This window comes from Lepidothrix coronata, unplaced genomic scaffold (assembly GCF_001604755.1).
Source record: "Lepidothrix coronata isolate B3197 unplaced genomic scaffold, Lepidothrix_coronata-1.0 Scaffold13, whole genome shotgun sequence".
Taxonomy (NCBI): Eukaryota; Metazoa; Chordata; class Aves; order Passeriformes; family Pipridae; genus Lepidothrix; species Lepidothrix coronata.
The window spans coordinates 8,900,812-8,927,487 of NW_016690193.1; the positions used below are offsets into that span (position 1 = coordinate 8,900,812).

At 35.1% G+C, this 26,676-nt stretch overlaps 1 protein-coding gene across 4 annotated transcripts in view; it reads right to left on the bottom strand.

The window, feature by feature from the left end:
* Positions 1-26,676, bottom strand: part of SPOCK3 (sparc/osteonectin, cwcv and kazal-like domains proteoglycan (testican) 3) — a 171,926-nt gene that overhangs the window by 51,999 nt on the left and 93,251 nt on the right. For all 4 annotated transcript variants that reach the window (XM_017805989.1, XM_017805988.1, XM_017805990.1 and 1 more), the window contains one exon: positions 13,599-13,725. In XM_017805989.1, coding sequence (XP_017661478.1) covers positions 13,599-13,725 — 127 coding nt within the window. The remainder of the gene's footprint in view (positions 1-13,598; positions 13,726-26,676) is intronic.

Genomic DNA, 26,676 nt, shown 5'->3' on the forward strand with positions numbered 1-26,676 from the left:
CCAGCCACAGCTGCTGCATGCATGAGAAGAAGAAACCTGCTGCTGCTGCTTCTATCATCCTGGCGAGCTGAGACAGAGCAGAAGAGCTTTGGTAAGACTGAACTGAAAGCTTCCTTCAATGTTCTAACCCAAGAGGAGTGAAGATCTACAAGGAAATCCCCCGAAGGCTCGGGCTTGGGGTTGGAATTTCCACAAAGTAAGAACAAAAATCCTGACTGCCATACTTAAATCTGCTGCCTTGGAAGATGCTCCTGCTGTTCAGAGACTGGAAGGGATCTGTCCTTCTTTCCCTCCTGGACTTTTATTTGGAGGGGAGAAGAGATCTGGTCCATTGTAAATACTATATGTCATGGTAGAGATATTGTGATCGTGTGTATAATGTGATATGGTATTTATTGTACAGTCATTGTAATATATTCCCTTTCCCCCATTCTGAGTCTGGTGTGTTTTGTCTGGAAAAACCCATCGCACACTAGGTTGAGATGTGGGAGGGGGCTTAGACTAGGGGATTGGATTCTGGGGCTATCTCAAACCATGACAGCCAGTACTGTCAGGGACAGTAAAAAGGGCTTTTAAAAATACATCGATAGTAAAAGATACTGGGAGACATCACACAAGTATCGCCGGCCAGTCAAAGAAGGTGATCGTCCTTCTCCGCTCTGCACTGGTGAGACCTCACCTTGAATACTGTGTGCAGTTTTGGGCACCAAAATATATGACTGATATGAAGCTACTAGAAAGTATCCAAAGGAGAAACAGAAAGATGGTGAAGGGCCTTGAGGGGAAGTCGTATGAGAAGTGGCTGAGGTCACTTGGTCTGTTCAGCCTGGAGGAGACTGAGGGGAGACATTGCAGTTACAACTTCTTCACGAAGGACACAGAAGACCAGGCACTGATCTCCATCCTCTGGTGACCAGTGACAGGATCCAAGAGAATGCCCTGAAGCTGTCTCAGGGGAAGTTTAGGTTGAATATTAGGAATATGTTTTCTTCACCCAGAGTGTGGCTGGGGACTGGAACAGGCTCCCCAGGGAAGCAGTCACAGTATCAAACCTGCCAGAATTCAAGAAGTGTTTCAAGAGCACTCCGAGGAACATGGTGTGATTCTTAGTGTTGTTCTGTGCAGGGCCTGGAGTTGGACTCAAATGTTCCTTGTGGGTCCCTTCCAACTCGGGTTATTCTATGATTCTATAATTCTAATTGGTTGGAAGATGAACTAATAGATATTCTATTAAACATGGATGAGGAGTAACTTCAGAAGATAGGAACATAATAAAAATACTCATATTATGGAAACAGGCTAAAATATAATGTAATTCAATACAGAAAACTGCTATGTTCTACTCTAAGGTAGACAAAATAATCATATTTTAAATACAACCTGGAGCAACTGGCTAGACATCCATTCTAAAGGAAAAATAAGAATGTAGTTCATTAAGAACAACTGAACAGTGTTTTAAAACATTATCATACGAGGATATATAAACATGAGTATAACCTACAAAACATGTAGAGTAATTTCACAGAGCTCTGGCAGCACTTAAAACGGAGCACCTTGTACAGCTCTGTGACAAGGTTTCAAACAAGACAAGAATTAATTGAAAAAGGGAGTAACAGGAATAATGAGAGGCCTAGAAAACAGTCACCAAAAAGAGGCTCAAGGAGTGGGTCTTAACAAAAGATAATTCATATAACAGCTGTCAAACAGGTAAAAGACATCTGAAAGATACCTGAAAAGAATACCATGTTACAAGAAATAATTGGCTTAAATTGCTGCAGAAAAGTATCAGATTAGATACTTGGCAGACTTGCTAATAAAAGTAGTGATGTCTTAAAATAAATTTTTGGAGAAGTTTATTGAATCCTATTCATTGTCGTTACAACCAGGATTAGATAAATCTGTCAGGAATGACACCTGTGTAGTTTATCTTGCTTTGAGAAAATGGGTGGATCAGATGGCATCAAGCTTATTCAGTTGGGAAGTACAGGACAGACCTGCTCCAGGAATGAACGAGTGTGAAGAGACTTGCTTGCATTAATGTTTGTCATTTACTGAAGAGATTTAAAGATGTGTAATAAATGAACTAGGGAGATGGCATGAAAAGAAAAGGAAAGTAATGCCTATGCTGGTCTATGGATCTTGGATAATTTACTTCAGCAAAATTCTGTTTGGCACTGAGGGTACATGTGCTCTTGAAAACCTGAGATATGATTTGGGAACATGCTAAATATTTTAGATAAACTAAAACAAAAATTAATTGAATATATAAATGTTATGCAATGTGAAACATGAAAAAAAATCTTTTAATTGGATATCCAAATCTCACAAATAATTTTTCTGCTTCCATCTGCAGAAACATCTTCTATCTGTAGAAAGGCACTCATATCACACAGAGGGACTGTGTGTGAGGCAGCTGTAAATTAGTTATTCCTCGCAGACTTCAAAAATGTACAAGGAATGAAGACATATTAAAGTAGATGAGGATTTTAGTTTAACTGTGAGGCTACCACATAATAAAAGACATAAGACTTTACTGAATGGTGCAGAGAAAATGATTTAATGATTACATAAAAAGGAGGTATGTCCATTCTCTGTGTTACGTGAGTGAAGAGCCCTGCAGAAGGAACAGCAACAGAATTAAGATCACATTATAAGTCTACCCAAACAGGAAGACAAAGTGCTTGTGCAACACTGACTTCAGCATTTCCTATCATTTTATCAATTTCCTTTTTCTCACTGATTTAATTCTGTTCCTTTTTGAGAATGTTACAATCTCAGTGCAAGATAACATTTTTCCACAATAGGACTGTCTTGCCAGGAATACCTAGTAGCTTTTAAACAATCTAACTCAAGCTAGTAATGAGAGCACATGTGATTTCTCTGGCAAGTAAGGAACAGCAGCTCATGCATTAGTGCCTTGAGGTACAATCTGCAGATACTCCCCTCCAATTCCTCTTTTCCACCACTGTATACATATATATATCCTGGGCAGCTGGAAGCAGATTTGGTACAGCATACAAGTCAGCAGAAATTAACTGCCAGGGTATTCATTCATAGTGTGTCCATTATGTGCTTCAAACCTTTGAGGTTGCGAGACTGAAGTTTGGCCAGATACATCAATACACCTTTTCTACAATATAAACATAACTGCAGTACTGTACAAAGTGTGAATTCAATGTGAATTTAAGTATTTTAGAAATTTTCATCTGCTGAGGTGCTGACACTTAAAATGTTTCTAGAACACCATCCCATTTAATACTGAGCATTTAGTAAATTACTTTTTAGACAACTAATAACTAATACTTATGCAACTGTAAAGTGTCTCATTTCTGAAAGGTATTTGTCACCTTTAACTGTACCTTATCTCAATGACAGCTCTGTAGAAGTCCCTCATGTTTTTGTGCATTTAAAAATTAAATAGGACATGCTATCCAATTCTAAGAAAAAATACACAGACGAATAATTAAATTCAGATTCCCCTGATAATTATCAGTTCATATGCTACAAATAGAATTACTGAGAGAATTTGGAATATCCTTTTAAACTGACATGTTCCTACCAAAATATGCCCACAGCTCTTCCTTTCCTGTCTATTTTCTAGATTATTAAAAATTAATGGTCAGAAGATTTCTGTATGCTGCAATCAACAGGATCACTGAGAAAAGAGCTCTTTGCTGAAGTACCATGAAGATATATTTCTTTCAGTATCATCACATATCTCATGGGCAGAAATCTTTTCCATGAGGTCTGCATTCATGCATCAATACAGATCTGATTTCTCTCTGTTGTTAGAACCTGCTGTCTCTGACAGCTGGACAGATAACCTCTGATTACCGGTACTCAGTACTGTGTGCTTTTGACTTCATGCTATTTTGCTTAACCACATTTCCCATTTTCACACTTTATTACTATTTAGCAAAGCTTACATACATTCTGCTGCCCAAAATTTGCTTTTACTGTATTTGGTGCAAATTGTTATGTGAAATTATGGCCTCAAATTTGAGTTTCCTAAAGAAAATCTGTAAAGAAACTACAGTCTTTAACTGGGGTGGTGATTTCTGTCACCAAACATAGGGGTGAGGTGGGCAGAGTGAGTGTTTACCAGGTATGTTCCAGGTCCAGTTCAACACAGACCATCACCTGATACAGAATATGGAAGAAGCAGACAAGAAGGTAAAGAATTTCAAGCTGAATTCAGCTATACACAATGCCAAGATACCACATTTTCAACTAAGTAGCTTTAGAAATGAAAAATTAACGTGCAAATCTATCTATGAAGTGCCATCCAGATCTACAGATGCCTCTTTTGTCTCATAAGAAACCTGCTAAGCATGTGTATTACTTACCTAAACAACAGGAGTTCGGATAAAAAGCTTTTCAGCAAACAAGTACTACTATTTAAAATGAAAACAACTGTTTAAAAAATATTAACCATAAAGACATGCAACTAGCATTTTGACCAGAGAACAAAAGGAAATGTGTCTACTGAAACAAGATCCTGTGCAAAGAAAATCTTTAGTGGTTGAAAGAGAATTGATGATACATTGTTTATAAAGCTGTGAACCAGAGAAAGCAATTTTCATGACAGAACGAAAACCTGCATGCAGAGTTTTCTTCCTGTTCACCTCTTATAGCTCTACAGCCTGTTTTCTTCAGCACTCTGCAGTGCAATGGCATAAAAGGAAAAGCCTGAAATCAGGTCAACTAGATATTCAATCTTTTTCGGACACCCTGGAAATCATATTAAGTCATAGAAACATGCTGATTGATGCCTACTGGGATTATTTAAATTAGGCACCTACTTATCTATGCTTTCCTACTTAAAGGTTTTCTTAGCGACCTGTGATGCTTAGGAACTTCCGCAAATCCTTCTAAGTACTTATCTGTTTTTAAAATCAGCCATCTGAATTTTTAGAGACCTACTCAGTTTGGTAAATATGTAGCTCACCATCTTACTCTATACCTCTTGCAAACAGGCTAACTAATACTTTATACCATCAAATGAGAATACGAAGCTTAATTAATGCAAAACAACAAAACCCTGTGATATCCCTACTTGAAACACATTGTTTCCAGTAAATTATTACTAATAATGCTTCTAATATTTTTTTGTGTAAAAAATATAATATATTACCTCATATCCAAATTATTATTTCAATATTCCTTGAAAGCAATAAATTTCAAAATAAAAGTTTTAAAAAATTTACTAACAAAAGAGGTAAAAATAGATACAAAAAATATAACCATATTACTCCTTCTGATCTTGACTTATTAAAAAAATCTAAATACTTGATGCAGTTTGAAAATGTACTGACAGCTTCTTGTAAACATGCTTAATACAAAAAAATTCTTTTTCTGACATATACATGCATATACTTAAGTCCATAAATCCTGGCTTATATTCAGAGCTCTTGCCTGTATAGTCCAAATCTCAGCACTTCATCAGGCTCCCTGTTTCAAACTTCTCCATCATATTTATCAGGCCCGAGCTACAGTCACTCAACGCTTGCATGTATGTGAGATCCTTGGTGTACCTCATTGCTCCATTCAGAGTTTTGCAATTTGGAGAAAATGCCTTGAGAGATAGAAAAAGTAATATTGTTCAGATAAAACTAACTTTACATTTTCAAGTTCCTGCTTCAAATTTGAAGACATTCCAAGAAAAATTTAAAGTGTGAACAAAAACATTTAACTGTCCTACAGGATCAGCTAAAAAATAGGTGATTATATTGGTCAAAGTCAGCTAATAAAGATCACTGATTTTCAGCTGACACTCAAATTTCTGAGTAATGGCAACAGTAAAATAAAATAATGGCAAAGCTATAAAGCCTTATAAGACACAAATGGCTTGTAAAAGTGTGGATTTTTTTTTTTAAAGAATGTGCTTATTCCTTATTAACATGCATTATCACTGTATTTTTAATGTGATATGACTTCCTAAGCCATGCTGGCTGATTGCAATACTAATTAAACAAGTTCAATTTATCCAATTATATCTAAGTTGAAATATTTATAAAGTTGTATGTGAGCTAAAATAGCATCTAAAGGGCATGCTGATTAGTCTTCAATTACAGGAAAAATAATGAAAGTAATAAAAGTAATGTGCACAGACCTAGCTAGTCTATGCTTGGTTATCCCATCCAAATTTCAGACATTTAAACTATACTTTGTCGACTGGGGGGGGAGGGGAAGAAAGCAAAAAAGGAAAACGAAATTCTGTGTAGCTACTTACATTTAGGTGAAACATCTAGGCACTCTCAGCATATAACCTGTACAGCTTTCTAGTGTTTTTTTTCCCAGCTAAAAATGTATGCTAAAATCCACTTGAACTCAGAGTACTAGATTTAATTTACTAAACGGTCCAAAATATAAGGCTCCATGTGCTATCAGTGACAAAAATATTTATGAAATTCCACGTTCATAACGGTTTTCACCCTGTCAGGGAAGAAACATGGTGTTGTACAAGTGGGAGTTATTATTCCAAAGCATGGCTGTTTTTCCCTAGGTTAAATCTCTTTTTGACCTTAAAGGGATACGTCTTGTCTAGAGGTACACAGAACTGTGCCTAAATCTTTCCACTTTGTGCTGTTAGTACTTAATTTCTAAAAGATGCAAATACTTTTCTTGTTCTGTGCCAAACGCATACAGATTAACATCAGGATCACACAAAGCCAAGTCTTCATATGTCATGTTCTGAAGGAAGAGCTAGAGTGAAAAATTTTGCTACACTAACTCTTATTTTTCTCTTCCACTAAGTCCATGATGACCTAAGATGCTACCTACTTTTTTTTTTTGTTAACATGTTCTGTGATGCAGGGGACCTACCTCTGATACTCAGTCATATTTTTCAGATCCCTGTCTGCCTCTCAGTTCTCATCAATGTCCAGATCTGTTCTTTGGGAACTTTAGTTACAGATCTCATCCAACAGTAGACCTGTTTGTTAAAAAATACTTAATCTCACTTTGATCTCAAGGATAATGCAGAAAAACAAGCAAGCAGAGCAAGCAACAACATCTTAACTTCTTGGAAAATTTAGCAGAAAGGACACAGCTTAAAATCATTAGACATACTAAAAATAAACAGATTGGACAGTTCTTCACTTTACTAGAAATGACTGAAGTTGGGATAGATCAGAATCACACCCCTGAAGACAAGTGATGCAGGAGGAAAGAAGGCAGGTTTCCTGAAGGAATCTGAGAATTGTCTAAAATTTTTTTAACATATCTGAATATCAACTATTACTTTCTTCAGTTTCTTCTTCTTTGTTTCACTGTGGGTTTTTTGTCTTTTTGTGGTTGGGCTTTTGTTGTTGTTAGTTTTTTGTTTTCTTCCCCCCTCACCCAAGAATGAGGGTGGCAGGTGTACATTAATGCTTCAAAAGGTCCTGAATTGAACAGGAACTTAATGGCAACACCCAATATTGCAAAATTCGCACAACCCAGAAACTTCTAGATGTGTAGTTCCATATGTGGTTTTAGAAACTTTAAAGTAACATGGTTTTGGGTGAGAAGTGAATATAGTTACCAGGCATCTCATCAGACAATCTGTGGATTGTCTGATGGAAAACTGTCTGGTGGAAAATTGTCCAGACAGTTTTCTGTGGATAAAGAACTGTATTCTTTAAGTATTTTCTTGTATTTATTTAGTGTCGCAATGTTGAATGCTAAATATGTCTCATTAAAGCTCATTAAATAAGATTAGCATGCATATCAGAAGACTCCACAAACATCGTCTCCCTTTTAATAATAATTTTAAAAATCCATAAATTACAGATGTCCATAAATTATAAACAAATCAAAAAATTAAAGAGGTATTATAAGCAGAGAAATTTAAGTATATAAAAACACAATAAATTCTCATTAAAGCATTAGGAATACTGAAAACTTGAAAAATCAAACAATCAGGTACGTCTGAATTTGTTTTCAGTGAAATATCTGCATAGTAATGGTTTGTGCTTAAAACATTTCATTGTGAGCTTCTTAAAATTACAAATTTAAAAACCGAAGTAAGACTTGGAAGATGATTTTACCTCATTGATATTGATATCCAAATTACTAGGACTGAAGCTTTTCTTTTTCTCTGCTCCAACATGACTAGTTTATAGCTCTGCTGGTCTAAATTTCTGTTATGGTGTCTGAAACATGAAACTTTACCGTATTTCAGTTTCTTGCTAAGTAAAAATGTGACCTGCATCAACAGTGTCTAAGAGTATCTTTTTAGAAGCTAAACACTTTGTTCTGTTTGATTATATTTTTCCACTTTGACCAGAATGATTTTGGCTGGGTGTTGCTTGGGATAGAGACACAAATCTAAATTTTGAGAGGCCTTTTCTGACAAAATCCACTTTTACTAGAAAAACAAATCGATGCTGGCAGAGCACCTGGAAGAAGCTGCTTCTTCCAGCTGCAAAACTAAAGACCTGCATGCTGTCAAATAATTTATTTCAGAGAGATTACATTATTTTATTACTAAAGATGGCAGGCAATGATTTAACCTTATTATTTTTGGCTACATTTCAACTGACAGTTAAATCTACAGTGGATTGCTTAGTAACAAGGCAGATAAAAATGGAAAGGCATAGTGGATTAGCCCAATTGAAGAAGCAAGACTGACATACATTGAATCAGGCTTGTAAAAACTACTTCCATTCACTATTACAAAATAGACATCTGTTTTGTAATGGCAATTCCATTTCTAGCAATCTCTTCTGAAGTAGAAAAAATCTGTCAATAGCTCAGGCATTTGACCTGAAAACTCAAAATATGTTAATTAATATATTTAAATCAATTTAACTTTTATAAAATCATAACCTTTTAAAATAACATCAAATATTAAAAACGTCAATACATCTATTTTATGCTTCCTCCAAACCAGCTGTCTTAATACCAAACACACTGCTAAGAGATATAGATTATTAAGTAAAAGTCTTAAAAATACCTGAAATTAATAAAGGTAGGAACAATTTTAAAAAGAAAAATGTTTAATATGGGATGTCATAAGAATAAAAATCTAGCAATTTAGGGTCATGCCGAATGATAAACAAAATGTGGATGGAGTAAACAACTAGTATTAATCTCAGTCCTTCACACAGTGTGATTTCATCCACTGACTCTTTCAACACTTCTAATGAGAAATTAATCATAATTTGGGAGACTGAAGAAAATATCTGAATATTAAAAAATCAAAATCCACATACCTGTCTATCTGTATAGCCTTTCAAGAATTTTTATCCTCTTTTCTGACTACTTTTCTATACATTTTCTATCTTAGTCTGAGAAGCTAGTTTAGACCTATTGCTTTTGCAAAACATGATTTTTATTGCTATTTACATATGTAGGGATATCATCAGTAACATGAAGTTTTCATAGGTAGGAGAAAATGTAATATATGGCCAGTCTTCGCGAGCGAAGATTTGGGAAAGGTCATTAACCCTTCGAGCCTGCGCAGTGGATTTTTTAGGTGAGACACAGCGTGCGCTGAACTGAGCCCACCCTTTAATCCTGAGGTTCATCTGCCAGGGCCGAGCAAGTTTGGACAGTGGCAGTGGACAGTGGCAGTGAGGTCCCCAGAATGTAGGTTTGTTTAGAGTGACCTTCTCTTAGATGGATTGCCTTACAGGGCTGACGAGCTCCATCTGCCCGGGGGGCTGGGAATCGAACCCGGGTCGCAGCGGTGAGAGTGCAGCACCCTAACCACTAGACCACCAGGGGCCCCCTAGGAGAAAATGTATTCCATAAAAAAATTCACAATCAATACAAAATCATCTTGAGCAAATTGTTGCTAACACTAAACTGTCAAAGTGATTCTGAAATTAAATCATGGGGTAATGGGCATATTCCAAAGATTAATTTATTTCTCTGGTGTTTTCATTTCAAAATACTCAAAGCACTGTTCACTGGTCTCATTTTAGATTTTGTTATAGCAGGACTAACTGTCAATCACATTCAACTTAAGAAAGAAAACTTCAGGCTATTATACCATATACCAGAGCTATAATCAAAATATGCAAAAACCACTCAAAAGACAATTCCATCTGCATGACCGTACTTTTATTCCTCATGGCTATTTTTCAAAAGGTCCATTAATAATATAATACAATATGGGAGAATTGTTCCAACAGAAGCATTCAAGTCATCATCATCTAATCCACAGATGCTTATCAAGCATCATCATCATCTTATCCACAGTTACACCAGCTTTACAATGTGTGCTGCACAGCACTGAGTTGCATCCCTGGGTAAAAGAATGGCAGTAGGTGGGTTGCTTTCACAAAACACCCCATCTGAGGTGCACTCCATGTCCGTTTTACTTCCCTTTTCATCTCAGGAAAGATGAAGCTAGAAACAGGCTGCAAGAGCTGGATGGGCTTTTTTCACGGAGAATGTCAAGTATACAGTGGTCCCAAAGCTCTATGCTACAGCACTGTTTGAGAATTCCTAAGTGTAAAAATGCATATGCACTTCCAAGTGCCAAAGTTTAGAGAAACGTAGAAGGTAAAAGCAGACCAAGCGTAACACATGCAGTATTATTTAAAGGCTATTAAATTAAAATCGTAACACCACCCTGGCAGGATCTCTTTATACTGAATTTCTTCTCAGACAATGATTAATGTTCACTTTGATTACTCAACATTTCAGCATGTAATATTTTTATTTCAACATTCTTGTAATGGTAATAACGAACATCTCACATCTGCTGCTTTTCTTTTACACTGACTTTATGTGACTAACTGTGGGCTAAAATGAGTGGAAAACAAAACATCCTTACCCAACTCTGAAAAAGCTCAATTTAGAAGACAACCTTTCTTTCTAGACAGTCCAGCTGTTATAAAATCCTTTTGTTTGTTTTCCAAAACAAAACACATGTATGAAATATCTCTAGTTATGTAACTTAATACAAGCATTTGCATGGGCTTATTCTGAAAAGCGAGGGTATACTCCGAAAACAGCATTCATCTGATTCCTGTCAACTGACTGGCTGTGTTCTACAATAGTACTACTATTTAATGACTTTTTTTCAGAAAATGTATTATACAATTTTCCAGAGTCACTGATGAATGCATTCTAAACACAAGAAAATTGGTGTATAAACTCCTACTGGAGTTTGATGACACAATGAAACTAAACTTTGCCTAGAGTACAGGAACACAAATATTTGTCTTTATGTCAACTTTTAAAACCACTACTCTTGAAATAACATTGCAAAGGGACCTCTATTTTGATGAAACTGCACCATAGAATCCTCACATCATTGACATGAAATAAAAATAAATATTTATAGGCTAATACAGATCTTCTGTAGTAATTAATTTTTTTAGCATTTTGCTGTCATAAACTTAGATTTGAAATCTACCATTACAAGGAAGTGGAAGACAGAAGAAAACCCTTCAAAACCTCTCTGATGCCGCATTATTTCTGCATTATATGCATAAAGGGACATAGAGGTTAGATAATGTACCACTGAATTGACTGCAGCACTGACTATGCACTGGGATGGAAGCAGAGTGTGTCTATTTAATCCACTGATTTCTCAATTATTCCATTGGATAAGCACAGCCTCACCTTTAGCACATGAACTGAGTTAAAAATATGTGTATCTTAGCAATATTTACAGACTTCTGTACACCTACTCCAGACCAGACCATGAGAGGCCAGAAGGATCGCTTCTACCTATAGGACTATTTATAACACAGTACTCCTATATGATAAAATAGGACATAGGCAATGAGGTTAAAACTGGAGGTAATGTTTTTATTACACTAGGTAAGAACACAGGGAGAGATTGTAATGGATCAAGTATACAGTATTTAAAAACTAAAAAGTTGCTCATCCAGTATCATCTATATCAACTTATTTACCTCACCTACTTAAATTGCAAAATTTTAGAGACTACCATCTGTTTTATATCTATGTGCAGGCTAGGCTTAGACCTAAAGACTGACCAAACCTTCACATTGGCAAGGAAAAATAAATACTAAATGACAGTATCATCTAACATGTAGTAAGATGTCAGCACACTTCTAGCTCATACAAAAAAAAAGAAAACATAGCCAGGAGATTACTGTGAATCAAAATAAGAACACTTTCAAGATTCCTAAATTAAAGTCATATTGTCACTGAAAGGAATTAATTTTTTGCTATGCCAAAGAGTCCAAAATTCATGTGTAAGGTCTCAGATATCCTGGTGTATGCATTAGAAATTTGTAATTGTTTTCTTTAAAGGAAAAATTAGGATTCTAGATCAATTAAATTAAAAATTTAATTGAAAATTAAAAATTCAAGGTAGTAAGAAAAACATTTTCTAACATAAAATTTAGGATAAAAGCATAAGAACTGTCAGGGTTTAGGAAGCACTAGTTATATCTGATGGTTTTATTTTATCAAGAAGAAACTATCCATTGAGAGGATACTTGATGTTCAATCCAACAGCCAGTCACTCCTGGAAAATAATTCTGTTTTGTAAACTTCAGATGTAGTTCGTGATTACAGTAAAAAAACAAACAAAAACTTCTATACAGCAAATGGTAACTAAAAATCTTTAAATAATAGGAAATACCCTAAATGTATTTTGTTTAAAAAGCTTTAGGGAATTTTTTTCTTTATAAGTAACAAACACAGAGGTTTTCCATCTCATCACTTTAATCTATTACTATAGTTCTCTTGAAGCACTGAATATTATCTAGTAATGAAAAAATTTGTTAGGGTAAGGCTACAGTGTCAGTAAGACACAATACAGTAGCTCCTCTCACATTACTGAATTGCATGCTGTTTCTGAGAAAAAAGGCCCACATTTTTTTTCTGCTAGAGAGGATTCAGTTGTTAATGCTGGCAGAACATTCTTCTACTGAAAGTTTTAAGAAAGGATGCTACACAAATTAATTTGTTTTCAGCGTTATGAAGTCCCTCCATCTCACAAGTTTCATATCTGCACTGTACTAATGCAGTCCTATGATTTCTGGACTTCAGAATGAGCAGCACAAAATCTTTCATCCAAAAAAGTCTGGGTAAACTAACAGTAATATTTTAAATTTGTTATTCTGTCTCCAAATAATTATGAGAGAAAAGAAAGGAAGGTTTAGGATTACAGCAGTAAGATTTGATTATGATCTGAAAACTCAAAAAATGCTGTTGCAAGGAAAGATATACAAAAATTATTTAAATTATTACATTTTCTTTCTGCGTATGTTACATCTAGGTTGCCTAGATACCTGGAATGTAAAGCATACCCTTAATGGTCAACTGGAAAATCTGACTTAAAATACCTATCCTACTGGGGACACGCAACACTTTTTTGCTTCCTAAAAATCCTGCCACGGTGTCTGTTGCAGACAGACTTAACCTGGAGCTCTGTTACATTGTGGAGCACTCTTACACTGTGCTACTCCAGGGATTAGTGGTTTACGCTGCTTAGGATTTGCTACTGTTTTGCTTTTATATCATATAATATACTACAATTGTTATAGATTGCAGTCTGCAATATATATTTTAGCCAAAACAAATAAATATTGATTTCTGTTATCATACAGTATTTTGTTTTCCAGGAGCTGGAATGGACTGGAACAATGAAAGATTAATTTAGTTCTTTCTTTAATTCTTACCTGAGATGAGTATGTGTGACCATCTGATCCACAAACAGGATTGGTATAAACTACTGGACACTGCTTGCAGTTTGATGAAATGGGACCACCCCTCCACTGTTTATGGCCTAAACCAGCCTCTTTCATACTGTAAGTAAACAAAAAGTATGTAATTCTGATAAGCAGTAGTAAAAATAGAACATATTTCAGGGTATTTCAATGAGCCTTTACAAACAGTAAGCCATAAGTAACTTAAAACACAAATTTTTCTTCTAAGTGAAGAGCTGCCAATGTCTTTGGTATACACTTGCTCACCTTTGTACATTACTCATTGTAGTGATTTCACTTTCTAACTTAGTAGAAAAAGGTGATTAAGATGATGCTTTGGTGAATGTTACACTTATTGATGAGTGAAAGATGTCTGACTTATGTGGCACTTACTCTTCTTTTTGTTATTAAATAGTATGACTAGAACTGTAGTATCAATACTGGCGTTTAAGGAGGCAACATTTAAGTTTCAGAAAACTATACAATAAATACTTCTAATAAATACTATAAATAAAATACTATAGGTAGGTGGTCCTTCAGAGTACTGTCTGCCTCACTTTGAACACCGCCTTTCACAGATTACAACTTGTAAAATTCAGTCAACACTCAAAGTTCAAAGGGGGGAAAAAAAGGTAATCCACTAGGGCACAGATCAATCTACATAAGCATATATGTGTATGCTGATACAAACAGATATTTAGAGCTAGATGGATCATTTTAACCCAGCTATACTGGGTACGACTAAAAGTCTAAAATAAGTTACTGATGCTTCTTCAGAATACTTTGCTAGCCTTCAGTTTGTGGCACATGGCCATCTTCAGACAGACACGCTTTTTCTCTGTAGCTTTGAATTATTTTTTTATTCATTAATTTTTCCAATTGTTTTTTTCAACTGTGAAAGTATTTAGCAGCCACTGTATCCTGAAACAGCTGTTTTATGAGTTGCCCAGTTCACAGACTGACCAAAGAATATGTTTTACACATTAACTTCTTGCATATAAAACAAAAAAAAATAAACAATAACACGTGATTTTTATACTGTGTTTTCTGCTTAGGATCTTAGTGAGGAGTCTAAAATTGATTACACTTAGAATACAGCAATGACTTATCAGGATACACACAAATGTTCAAACCTATAAAAAACTCAAATCAAATATTCTTTATTGAGCAGAACTCTCTCAGGTTTGTTAACCTACAGATAATCTAGAACTATTTTGCTAGTAATGAATCACTGTTTGAGAAGAACTTGTCTGGAGTAATAAAAATAAATGTGAGAAAATAAACTTCTCATCCTCTGGTTCTATATTGGGCAGCATAAAAGGCTAAAAGCACATACCTAACAGTAAAGTGGTGATGACAGAAAACAAAAGCCCATTTTCAAGCTATGCTAATATTCTTATGTTGTGCCTAATTTCAGCTGTAAATGTGGTCTTTTAGAAGGAAAAAAAAAATCACAGAAGTTATGGAAGTTTAAATTCAGACTATGCTGTGTGGTGAAATTTTGAACTGCACAGATGTTTTAGAGTGTCAACAGGAACCTGAAATGCTGTACACAGAAGCTGTCTGTTACTGGTGAAAAAGTCAGTTATAGATTCAGTTATGTGTAGCATAATGAGTGGTAAAATATGAATATAGGAAGTTTTTATGTCCACTAGGAAGTATTAAAAAAAGGAAACAATTCAAACATACCACCCTAATTAAGAATAAAGAGCAATCCTTTCTGCTGAGTTGCATAATCTGAAGACTAAGAAAGATCATCTTATTTCTATTATATTAAGAAAAAGCAAAGTTGAACTGTATCTTTGCTTATGCATAATATATAGTAATAATCTGACTATTGCTGTTCCTCTCATTTGACTGAGAGTTTTCCAATCACTCACACGAGTTCTAGCATCATTAGATTATATAGATGGCTGCATCTTTCTCTTACTTCTTGTTACTTTTATGGCTAACAATTATCCAGAAATGCCACAGTAGCCTGAGGCTACTGACAGGACCAGTGTCCCAACTATTAACATGATGCAATTTCTGTTTATCAGAGATAGAGTAACTTTAAAATGCTGCACAAATCCATTTCAAAAGTTCCAGACATCAGAGAGAAGCTCACTGATATCAGCGAAAAACAGAAACTGGAAGCAGAATTTGAGAGACACACGGTGGTCTCTCATGCCTAAAACATGTCAAAGAAAGGACTAGTGGTGCTTTAGTATCCGTGCACTCTTGTGCATGCCCTCGATGTAGAACGACAACAAAAGGCAGAGAAAGGTAAACAAAAAGCCCTTTTGGATGGAGATAAGTAAAATCACCTGAAGGAAAAGAGAATGATGTGTCTCAAAGGATCGCAAGGAGAATGGAAACTAGAATAAGCTCAGAACAGAGAAATCACAGGTCTGTGACGAGTGAAGAGGTATGAAAAAAACAGAAAATATCTGATGTAGTCAGATAGATTACCTTCCCTCAACTAACCTCTGCTTCGTTAGGCTTTTAAATGCAGTGTCCCCCAGGGTACTCATTTAAGATGAAGAACATTATGTTTTCTGTTTTACACAGAAGTCCCCTGAGACCTTCAGCAGATCACTGGTATCAAAAACTGGGTTTCAATATAACTAACAATATTTTTGTAAAAAACCTATATTTGTATTTTTCCAAACTTGAAATGGAATGTACAATGATAAACAAATTATAAAAAATGATACTTTGAAGGTATCAATCCAGAGATACTTCGTCATGGAAACGGTCTATATAGATATCTATTCAGAAGCTTTAGTACAACGATGCCAAAACTAGATTCTGTGTTATCAAAGATGCTGAATAGTTATTTTTGATTGTCAGTCACTGAGATGATTGGAAAATATGAAAAGTCAATTAAAAGTATTTTTAATGCTAGTTATGGTAGATATGTGCATTTCATAAAATACATGAAAAATGCATTTTACTTATGTACTCAAACATTTCCTTTCACCATTAATTTAACTGCATCAGATTTGTTTCTGTTGACTATTTTGTTGTAACCAGGTGTTGTGGTTATTTTTTTTATAGCTAGGCAATGAGCCAGCATACAAACTATTGACATGGAAATAACTCAGAAACTACAGTGATGACATAAATCATGTTGAATTCAGATCACAATATCATGAATTAAGTACATTACTTAACCCCAGTATGAATAATTGGTTATCATTAATGTGAGATATGCAGATAAAGCAATATATTTTTACATTTTAAAATGTTAGACAAGAAAAAAAATTAGCAAACAAAGAAGTTGGTTACTTCACTTTAATAAATCACTTGTTTCTTCCTTGTATTTATTATAATTCAACATGCAAGAAAAAATCCAGATCACTGCAACTTGCAGCTAATGAAATTTTACCATTTAATTTTGTGATTCCGCTTCAAACACTATAAACGCTCTTACACTTTGTTAGTACGTTGTCACAATAAATATATGATGCCACGTGAAAGTCAACCTCTTCCACTGATAAATTTTCTAAATTTCCTGAAAAGGGCTTTGATATCTGTAAAATAACTATTACTGAATATGCAAGCTCCACCTTATGTGACCTTGTTGACATCTAAAGGGTAAAATGAAATATATGGGCTTCATTTATCAGCAATGCTTGTGATTGCATTAATTTGCATATACCAACTGTGCATGTCTGCCTAGAAACATAATTAGCCAATCTGCCCAATTACTTTAGCCTATGTACCTGTTTGCATACATAAACTTACCTTCCTGTATACACAGTGATTGTGCCTGCAAATACATTGAGAATGCTTAATATAACCCATTTATAATTTAGCTTCAAGCAACTCTTTGGCAACGTGACATATTTAATGATATCTATAAAATGCATGAGTGCCGAATTCACTTGAAAAATGGTATTTCAGAGCTAGATTTGATAATCTTCAAACACATTTCTTCAAATACGGACTAGTAGACAAAAATCTGAGTTACTAAAAACTTATCTTTGAAAGAACTCTTCAAACTCTTCTCTGATAACTACATTTGCATCTTTAGAAGATTTTAGAGTTATTCCAATTTAGAGAGACTGCCTGATTATGTTTTGCCATGGTCTTTGGAGGACACAGTCAGTCTGTGTCAGATTAACATAATCAGGACAAAACACCTGTATTATAAAATCTAACTTGCTTTCTTTAGAGTTGGCTGGATTTCCTTCAAAGTTGCCTTTTCATGTAGAAGCATCCTGGAAGAAAACTACAGTTGTCAATATACTATTGAGATATTTCTTTCAAATGTCAAAAGATACACCTACTATGTTACTATGAAATGATCTGACATAGTTCCATGCATTTCCTATACATTTAACTAGAAACGATCACATACTCAGAGCTGAAGCAGATTTGGCTTAGCAAATACTGGAGATGTGGAAAGCATTCATGTATATCACAGACCTCATTTTCTGTCACAAAAACCACGCATACAGATTTTTCTAAAGACAGAGAGGCAAGTTGACTCAATATCTGTAATAGCTCTATCACAAGATCTGTTTAAATTAGCAGATACATAACATTACTTCAAGAGAAACACATGAGGCACGAGCATAAACAATATCTAGATAATGAGACAATTAAATAAATTAGCATCTAACATTTTTACCCCAACTTTGAACAAAACTAACAAATCTGTTTGTATGAACAAAGATAATGAACAAGAGTGCATCTTCCCTTAGCATATTGGTATTAAGTGTTGAATTCCTTGAAATCAGCATAGTCTCACCTAGTGATACTGGAGACATCCTTCATCCTTATTTTTATGGCTTCAGAATACATACTGAACTACCTAGTGGATAATCAGGTCAGAGGACAGCACAATCCAGGGTGGGTTGTTTGTTTTAATAAGAAAGCCACAGATATATAAGTAATTTCCTGTATGACTTCTGTGAACTTTACACCTCTTATTCCTGCCTACTCCACAAATCCTTTTACTTAGAAGTCTTGAGCCACAGAGGTTGTCAAAACTTTAGACTTGTCTGCTAAAGCTAAGACTTGAGCATAAACCATATTCTCACTGCCTCTAAGAAACCCAGACATGCTGATCAATGAAGGACCAAAGTACACTCCATCACCCCACAAGTATCTGCAGTTCAAACCATGAGAACAGGGATGACTGGCATATATTTCACAGAGTTAACTCACAGCTAACTGCCTAACTTTCTTCCTAAGGACTGAGGTTTCATTATGTCAGGGATGAATAACTTTGGCACAGACTTCTGAGGAACCTACTAAACTGTGAGAAAGCTGTCAGAAATTATGTACCGCAGAACCATAGAATATAAGAAAGGTAAAACTGCAGACAGAACTAAGATTGTTGACATAAGGTCAGTCGAGGTAGAGGGAAAACAAGCCACATGTATGAAAAGCTGTAAAAGCATAAAAGCAAACACAAAGTAAGAAGTTTAAACAATACTAAGGATCAGCCCGTTTCAATGAGTCATGGAAGTCTACACATGTTGTACTTAAACTGTCAGGCAAGCAAGGACCCATTGAGTACCTTGCAAGAACTGGAGAGCATCTTCACATACAGTCTGAAAGCAAATTAGCCCTAGCTAAATATTGTGTCTATTTGGTGATAAATACTTTTATACTTTCAGGTAGCACGTATCCTGCTTACAGAGCCTTTGTAACCTATAAAAACTGCTGGAACTCCGGAGAGCAAAGATTGTAACTATAGTTTCACAAGTTCAGTGTACGATGGAAGAAAAACTTGGATGAAGTGGGTGTATACACATGGCAGAACAATCCACCCAACTATCATGGGATGTCTAATTTGACTCTTCAACATAGTTATTCTGGCCTCCAACATAGGAGTTGGAGAACAGTGAAGTTACAGAAGTTACAGAAAAAGATCTTTCAATTATTTTGAAACGATAAAAACATATATTGTCATTTATATGATAAAGATGTTTCCTTTGCTAGTTATTTTTTTCACATACTATAGATCATACAAAATTACCTTGGCAATATTGACTTAATAATTTTTAAGTTTATCAACTCACCAACTATTTTTCCTAATTCAAGTTGTTTAGAAGATTTCTTCCACTTCATGGAAGTATGAAGTAAACATGACGTCTTTCAGTACATATATACATTTTTACTGACTGAACAGACAGCAAGAAACTAACGATCTTCTACCTTACACGGTTATTTAAGTGCTATTTATAAAAAAAAAGGGGCTCTATTATTATTTTACTCTGTAAAATTTTAAAAAGTTCATTACATCCCTCACTAATAATCAATAGTTAATTCTTTCACAGTAGAAACCAAGAGCAATAAAGTTGAGAAGGTTTGAACAGCTTGAATGATTACATGGGATGCTCACAATTTTAAGTGATTCCAGAATGAAGGCCTCAAATAATTTAATACGTATTTTAGTGGATATAATGTATGTTTAATATTAAAAAAGAAACTGCGATTTATGCGCATACATATCCCACTTTAGCAAAACAACAATGTATTATTTTAGAAAGATTTTTTAACAGCGTATATTAACCTATGAACTTAGACTTCACCTTTTGACCACTTACCAAGATATGCAAATGTCTTTCACAAGTGCTTTTTATGCTAATCTAAGTGCTTGACCTTGTCATAATGTGATGTTTTAATCATTTCTCTAAGAGTTATTATATTTTTTCTGAACTGTTTTCATTTTATAAGCTCAAAGAATTACTTAATAGTTCTCAAATCTACTTTGCAAAGACAGAACATTACAGAGATTTCCTGTGTGTACTCATCCTTGCAGAGTTTACTTCTTCAAATACAAATATACCAGAGGATTGTGTCATGTGTTACATTCATATACTTTGTTGAACAGGAATCCAAAATGCCTTCTTAAGGAGCGAAGTGCAATAACCTGATTTGAATAATGTCACTTAAATGTGGGTCCTATGTCTCAGCATGTTTTGCATTTCCAAAACTGCAAGGTCAGGTATTGTTTTCATTTTTTAATGATTCTGTATTATTGAGAGAGAAGTCAAAGTTATTAATTCGGAATCTGTTTTGCATATGATGCTTTTTGTTACCTGTGTATGATAGCCCTATGTCATCAGAAAGCATCTTAATGCCTATGATTCATTAAAAAAGAGTGAAGAAAAATAATTTAAACATGAAAAACAGATCAAATGAAACATAATAAAATAATTAATAATCACTTCTACAACCCTAATAGACAAATAGTGATAGTATTTTGATTAATACTACTATTAGGATGGCCAATCCTACAAGACTCACTACTTTATGTTGAATATAACTACAGAATGGTTTTCACTAGAAAACAGATAATTTTCTTATCGTCTCAAAACACCAGCTGCTACGAAAATGTTCTTTGGTCATTACAGGAGCAACCTGATATTCCACTGATCAGATTCAGAACCCTGTAGAGTGATTCTCACACAATCTATCATTCTCATTGCCTGGCAAGCGCAAGTTGCGCTCCTGTTGCCCATGCTCCCAGCTCTTTTTTCCCTCATGCGAGATCAATCACACTGTCTTTGAAAATGATAACAGAAAAGAAGGAAGAAAAATCCATTTATAAGCATCACAGTAATCAATATCTTAAAGAAGGATTTCCATTTTCTCCCTTTAATATTATCATCATACGTCTGCTTTGTCAATCACTTGAATTTTAGAGCTGGTAGGCAGTCTAAATCTTTTATTTCTTTGAAGTACCTAAAAACCTTATTTGCATTCCTCAAAATTACCCAAAGAGTCAAATATAGAGGCTTATAGGTAGGACCCCTGGTGGTCTAGTGGTTAGGATGCAGCACTCTCACCGCTGCAACCCAGGTTCGGATCCCGGTCAGGGAAACTCCACCGGGCAGATGGAGCTCGTCAGCCCTGTAAGGTAATCCATCTAAGAGAAGGTCACTCTAAACAAACCTACATCCTGAGGACCTCACTGCCACTGTCCAAGCTTGCTCGGCCCCGGCAGATGAACCTCAGGATTAAAGGGTGGGCTCAGTTCAGCGCACACTGGGTCTCACCTAAAAAATCCACTGCGCAGGCTCGAAGGGTAAAGACCTTTCCCAAATCTTCGTCCGCAAAGACTGGCCATACTATAGTAGGTAGGAAATACCAGTTATTGATCAATTACAAAAGAACATGCTTTTTTTCCTTCTGAATAGTCAGTATAGAAGGTAACTAAAGAAACATTATTCTGCAAGGTGACTAATGCAATGTAGGAATCAAAATAATGTATCGCTTGACCATTTAAGCTTTTCAGTTTTTCTGTACTTGCTCATTTTTTCCCAAACTCAACCATTTGTTTACTTTTAAAAAAAGATCCACTCACTGTCATCTCTTATCTATTAAAAGGTATTGTCATATCCACATACCAATGCTGAAATTACTTCAAGTTGATGGGACATTCTCAAGAATGACATTTGTAATATTCTGGAAAACACACCAACTTCCCAGCAATGACATAAATGTTAAGATGATGCAACTCCCCTCAGGATTAAAAAAAAAAAACAACAAACAAATCAAAACAAAAAAACACACACACCAGCCAAAAAACAACCTTTCACACTTTCTTACATATTCATATAATGTATCTGATCAAATCTTATTACTTCTTAAAAATCTAGTTGTATCCTCTATTCATGTTCCTCCAAGGAATATAACACCATTTGTCAGCTCTAATACCTTCTTTTTTTTTTTTTTTTAATAGGATTGATAAAAGGAGTTTTGCTCTCTCCCATAAAGGTTACTTTCAGGTTTTTTCCCCAAGAAAATTTTTTTGGATTTGTGTCCACTTATTTTGTTATCCTAAGGCAGATATTTCAGAATCTGTTTCCTCTGTTCAATGAGAACAAAGAATACAAAATACAGTTTTATATTTAAAGTGACAAAAAGAGATGATAAAATCTATACGAGTTCTTCTATACAAAGATTCCTTTTTCAGTGCCCCATGTATACTATACATGAACTATATATTTTTTAAAAACCAATTAAAGATATTTTTATGAGTCTTTTTCTATCAATTTTTATGAAATTGTTATCACCACAAATTATTCTCTATTGTTTTTTTCACCACATATAACAACGATTGAAAAGATCCCAACTAACTTTAAAGTTACTATTGCCATACATTACGTACTAAAATACTAATAGTATCTTTAAGCTTAAAAATGAAATTGCATAGTCAGAGCAGGTAAAATTAGGGACTGCCTACTGACAGCAGCATGATCTTAGACCTGCTTTATTTTCAGGTCATGAAACAAGGAAGAGTTGAAGATCTCTGTTGTAAGATATTTAAACTCTATGGTAAAATTTAGCTTTTCACAAGAAGAAAGAGTTTTAAGTGTTGAGTGTTTTAAATTATTCTTTCAGAGTAGTAAGGGAGAGAATAAAATGGTAAACAAAATAGCAAACACCTGAGGAGACAACGCTTTAGCCTTCTCTTAGTATTTCTATTTCCCATTTGTTAATTCTCTTAAATATGATTGCCATTCTTGGCTTTATAAGTTCATTCTAATCTGTTTAAAAAACCCTCCAAATCTGATAAAACCAGCTTCACTTTTCATCTCTGGAAGAAGGCAAAAGCATTCTGCTGTGATCCAGGACACTTAATCAGAATAATCACCACAGTCAAGGACAAAAGCCTACCTCTCAATGAAAAATACCTTTATAAATATTTTTATTATACTGATTTTAATTTTAAAGTGTCCTTTCCAAAAAACCCCAAAACTCTCATGTTGTGTAATGACTGTAAAGCGTGGAGGAATAGAAAGCACAGTGTTTGCATTTGCCTCCAAAACCACCCTTTGTCAAACCAGGGCTGTAGGCTGACTTCTGCAACCTCCTATCTACAATCTTTAAGGTCATGGCCAACTCAATGCTGACTGTAGCACTTAAACTTTTGTTTAGAATATAACAAGGTTATTATATTAGTCCTATGATTTCTTATGTTCTCCATTGGAGTTAAAAAAAAAAAAGAATCACAGCTGCTTTCTTTCAAGTAAGATCTCTAAAGCATCCTGGTACTGCATCACTACAAGCATTAGTGCAACAACTCTTAAAATTATTACTATATATTTTTACTAGTACTCACAAATCCCTAACTCATTAGAATTATGTATTTGACGTTACCATTTCAAAGCCAAATGTCACGCTACGGGTTTATTTAAATTGTTTTTCAACATTTTTAAGTGTGGAGGTTTGTCACTCTGATATACCATGCTTCTTTCTTATCTTCACAAGTTGATTTATTTATAACAAAATGTATATTAGTATGTATTGAGATGTACACAAATGGATGCACATACATTGAAAATCCTCTTAAGTTCTGTGGTCTCGATTACTTGATGCACAGCTCATACTAACTTTTGCAATTAGCAGCAGAACACACTACCTCAGTTCATGTACCTTGCTTAAATGACAAGTCATTGATTTACAACAAGCAAAGCAGAGGTTTACTCTTCTCTATCACATCTCAGGTATAACTGACAAAATCATGGGACTACAGGGTAAAACAAATACAATAAGGTTGGTATTAATGGGGCAGCTTGCACAAGCTTTCTCCTGTTCCCTTAAAAATAAAAATGCTCAGCTGCCTTTTTTTCACTATTCCTCCATAAAAAAGAAAATGGGATATATACATTAATAATAAGGCAACTGGCAAATTGATTTGCTGCACTACCTATAGTGGAATGTTTTCCTGTATTGACGCATTTGTGTATGTTTTATTGTATTTAATTATATCAACTTTAGTTTTAGCACTTCAACAGAAAAAGTGTATGACACAATATAACTTTTGGAAGTATCTCAAAATCAGCATGTTCCACTTGAGACTCTTAGCTCTGAATTTGAAAGAAATTTTTACTGCATTCACTGCAGTTGCTACTTGTCTTTCCTTTTTCACTTTATTTATATTGATGGTATTTCCACTATTATCATGGCTTTTCTTACACCAGCTGAGACATGGGGAGAGAAGAGGGAATAATCCATTCTTTAAAGGGCAAAATTTACCTGAAATTGTTTTCTAACATCACATACAGCAGTGTATTTCAAGCTTAGTAGCTTATTTTCTTATGATGTATATGTCACACAGAACTATTTTGAGCCAAAATTGAAAAATTGAAGGAGAGACATAAGGAACTATATGCCTCCAGATTGTATTTAGCAATTCCGAGCTCCTCATTACACCTGTGAGGAGGAATAAGCCACTTTTAGAAAGAATACATTCAAAGTATTCATGTTCAAGGATCTGAGTAACCCTTAATTGCATAAGTGAATCAGAGTTGCCTCAGAGTCTCTTTATGGCACATAACCTTGCAGCCATCCATTTTAATAAATGTTCTTTGCTCTTTAGCACAGTTTTACAGTGAGCGTTACTTCTCCCCCCCACCTCCTGCTTTAGCTTTCATTCTACAGTATTCAATTCCATTCATCAGTGTGTCCATCTGCATGGTTGATGCTGCTCCCACCTATAGCTCATCTTTCTAAACCTGACAGTTTTAATTTATTGTTCTCTCCACCTCCAGAAGTACCACACCTCTTTTGCTTAAAGAGTAAAAATGGATTTTTTTACATTAAACTGCTATATTACAGGCATTGTGTAATATAATTCTACCTACCCTGGAAACCCATTTACATTTAACAAATTTGAAGTGGACTCATACTAGTCTAAATTCTGCTAAACAGAAACCTACATAACAGACACAACTAAACCTCCTTATGTACTATCTACTGCCAGGTGCTGAGGAGTAATACAAGGGCGCATTGGAATAGAACACGGGATAATGGCTTTACAGTGAAGAACAGTAGGTTTAGACAGAGAGAAATTCTTCACTATGAGAGTGATGAGGCACTGGAACAGGCTGCCCAGAGATGCTGTGGCTGTCCCATCCTTGGAGGTGTTCAAGGCCAGGTTGGATGGGGCTTTGAGCAACCTGCTGTAGTGGAAGGTGTCCCTGCTCATGGAAGGGGGGTTGTACTAGATGATTTTTAAGGTCCTTTCCAACCCAAACTATTCTATGATTCTATGAATAAGGCTTGAAATGGGCCAGCTATCTTGAAAATTCTAGTGCTAGTATTACATTCCCTTTATTCTACCGCCTAAACACATTATCTTCCCAAAATAATTTCAAAAGCATCACAATATCATGCCTAGTTATAGATTCTAAGTTATGGCACACAGTTGGACAGAAAATTGTCTTATGCAAGGGTGCTCGGAATTACAAGTAATCTCTAAATGGTATTTAAATTAAAACTAAAGTAGTATTATCTCAAACTAGTTTTGCTGTTGCGGTTATGTTAGGTCACTGGTGACAAAGGCTGTGATGTTTTTAGATGATGGTGTTCATCAGGTGTTAGAAGAGTACTTGCAAGCTTCAGACAGCACTGCTTTACAGTTGATGAGTTTTTAAGAGAATGTTGTATGTCTGTGTATCAGTACCTCACAAAACTTCTGCATTTTGGCACTGGTTAACAGCTATGGCGTGTCTACGAAACAAAGAAGCCCTTTAGATCATGTAGCCAACTGACAACTTCCTGCACTCTAACCTTCCAAGTGCTCCTTAGAAAGATAGAAGAGCACCAATTCTCTCATTCCTGCAGAGGAGGAGGAAGAGGACAAAAAAACAAACAAAAAAGAGACAGAAAGGCTTTCAGCCTGGTATTATCTTTTCTGTCACTATAGGATCTCCTGAATTTATGAATGGCTCCTGATAACATCAGATAATGCGAAGATAAAACTGACAAGCTGACGTAGGGGTCTGCACAGACAAAACATATAGGAATAAGAGTATAGTAAGATGATAAATGAGCAATAATGGGTTGTCAAACTATTAATCATTAATCTGCTGGATTATACTAAATTATTCTGTTGATATTTTTGTACATTATATGAACATCAAAATTTTCCTTTTTCCTTTTTTTTTTAATTTCTTGTTTATTACTGAAAGGAGGCTAAATTTCTCATAGCTCAGGAGCATGTCTCCTTCAATCTCAGACAGGTAACTCATCCCAGAGTTCACCTAGGCAGTGAAATTGGTGCATGTGCACAACAAGCCCAAACCATCAAGGAGTACCA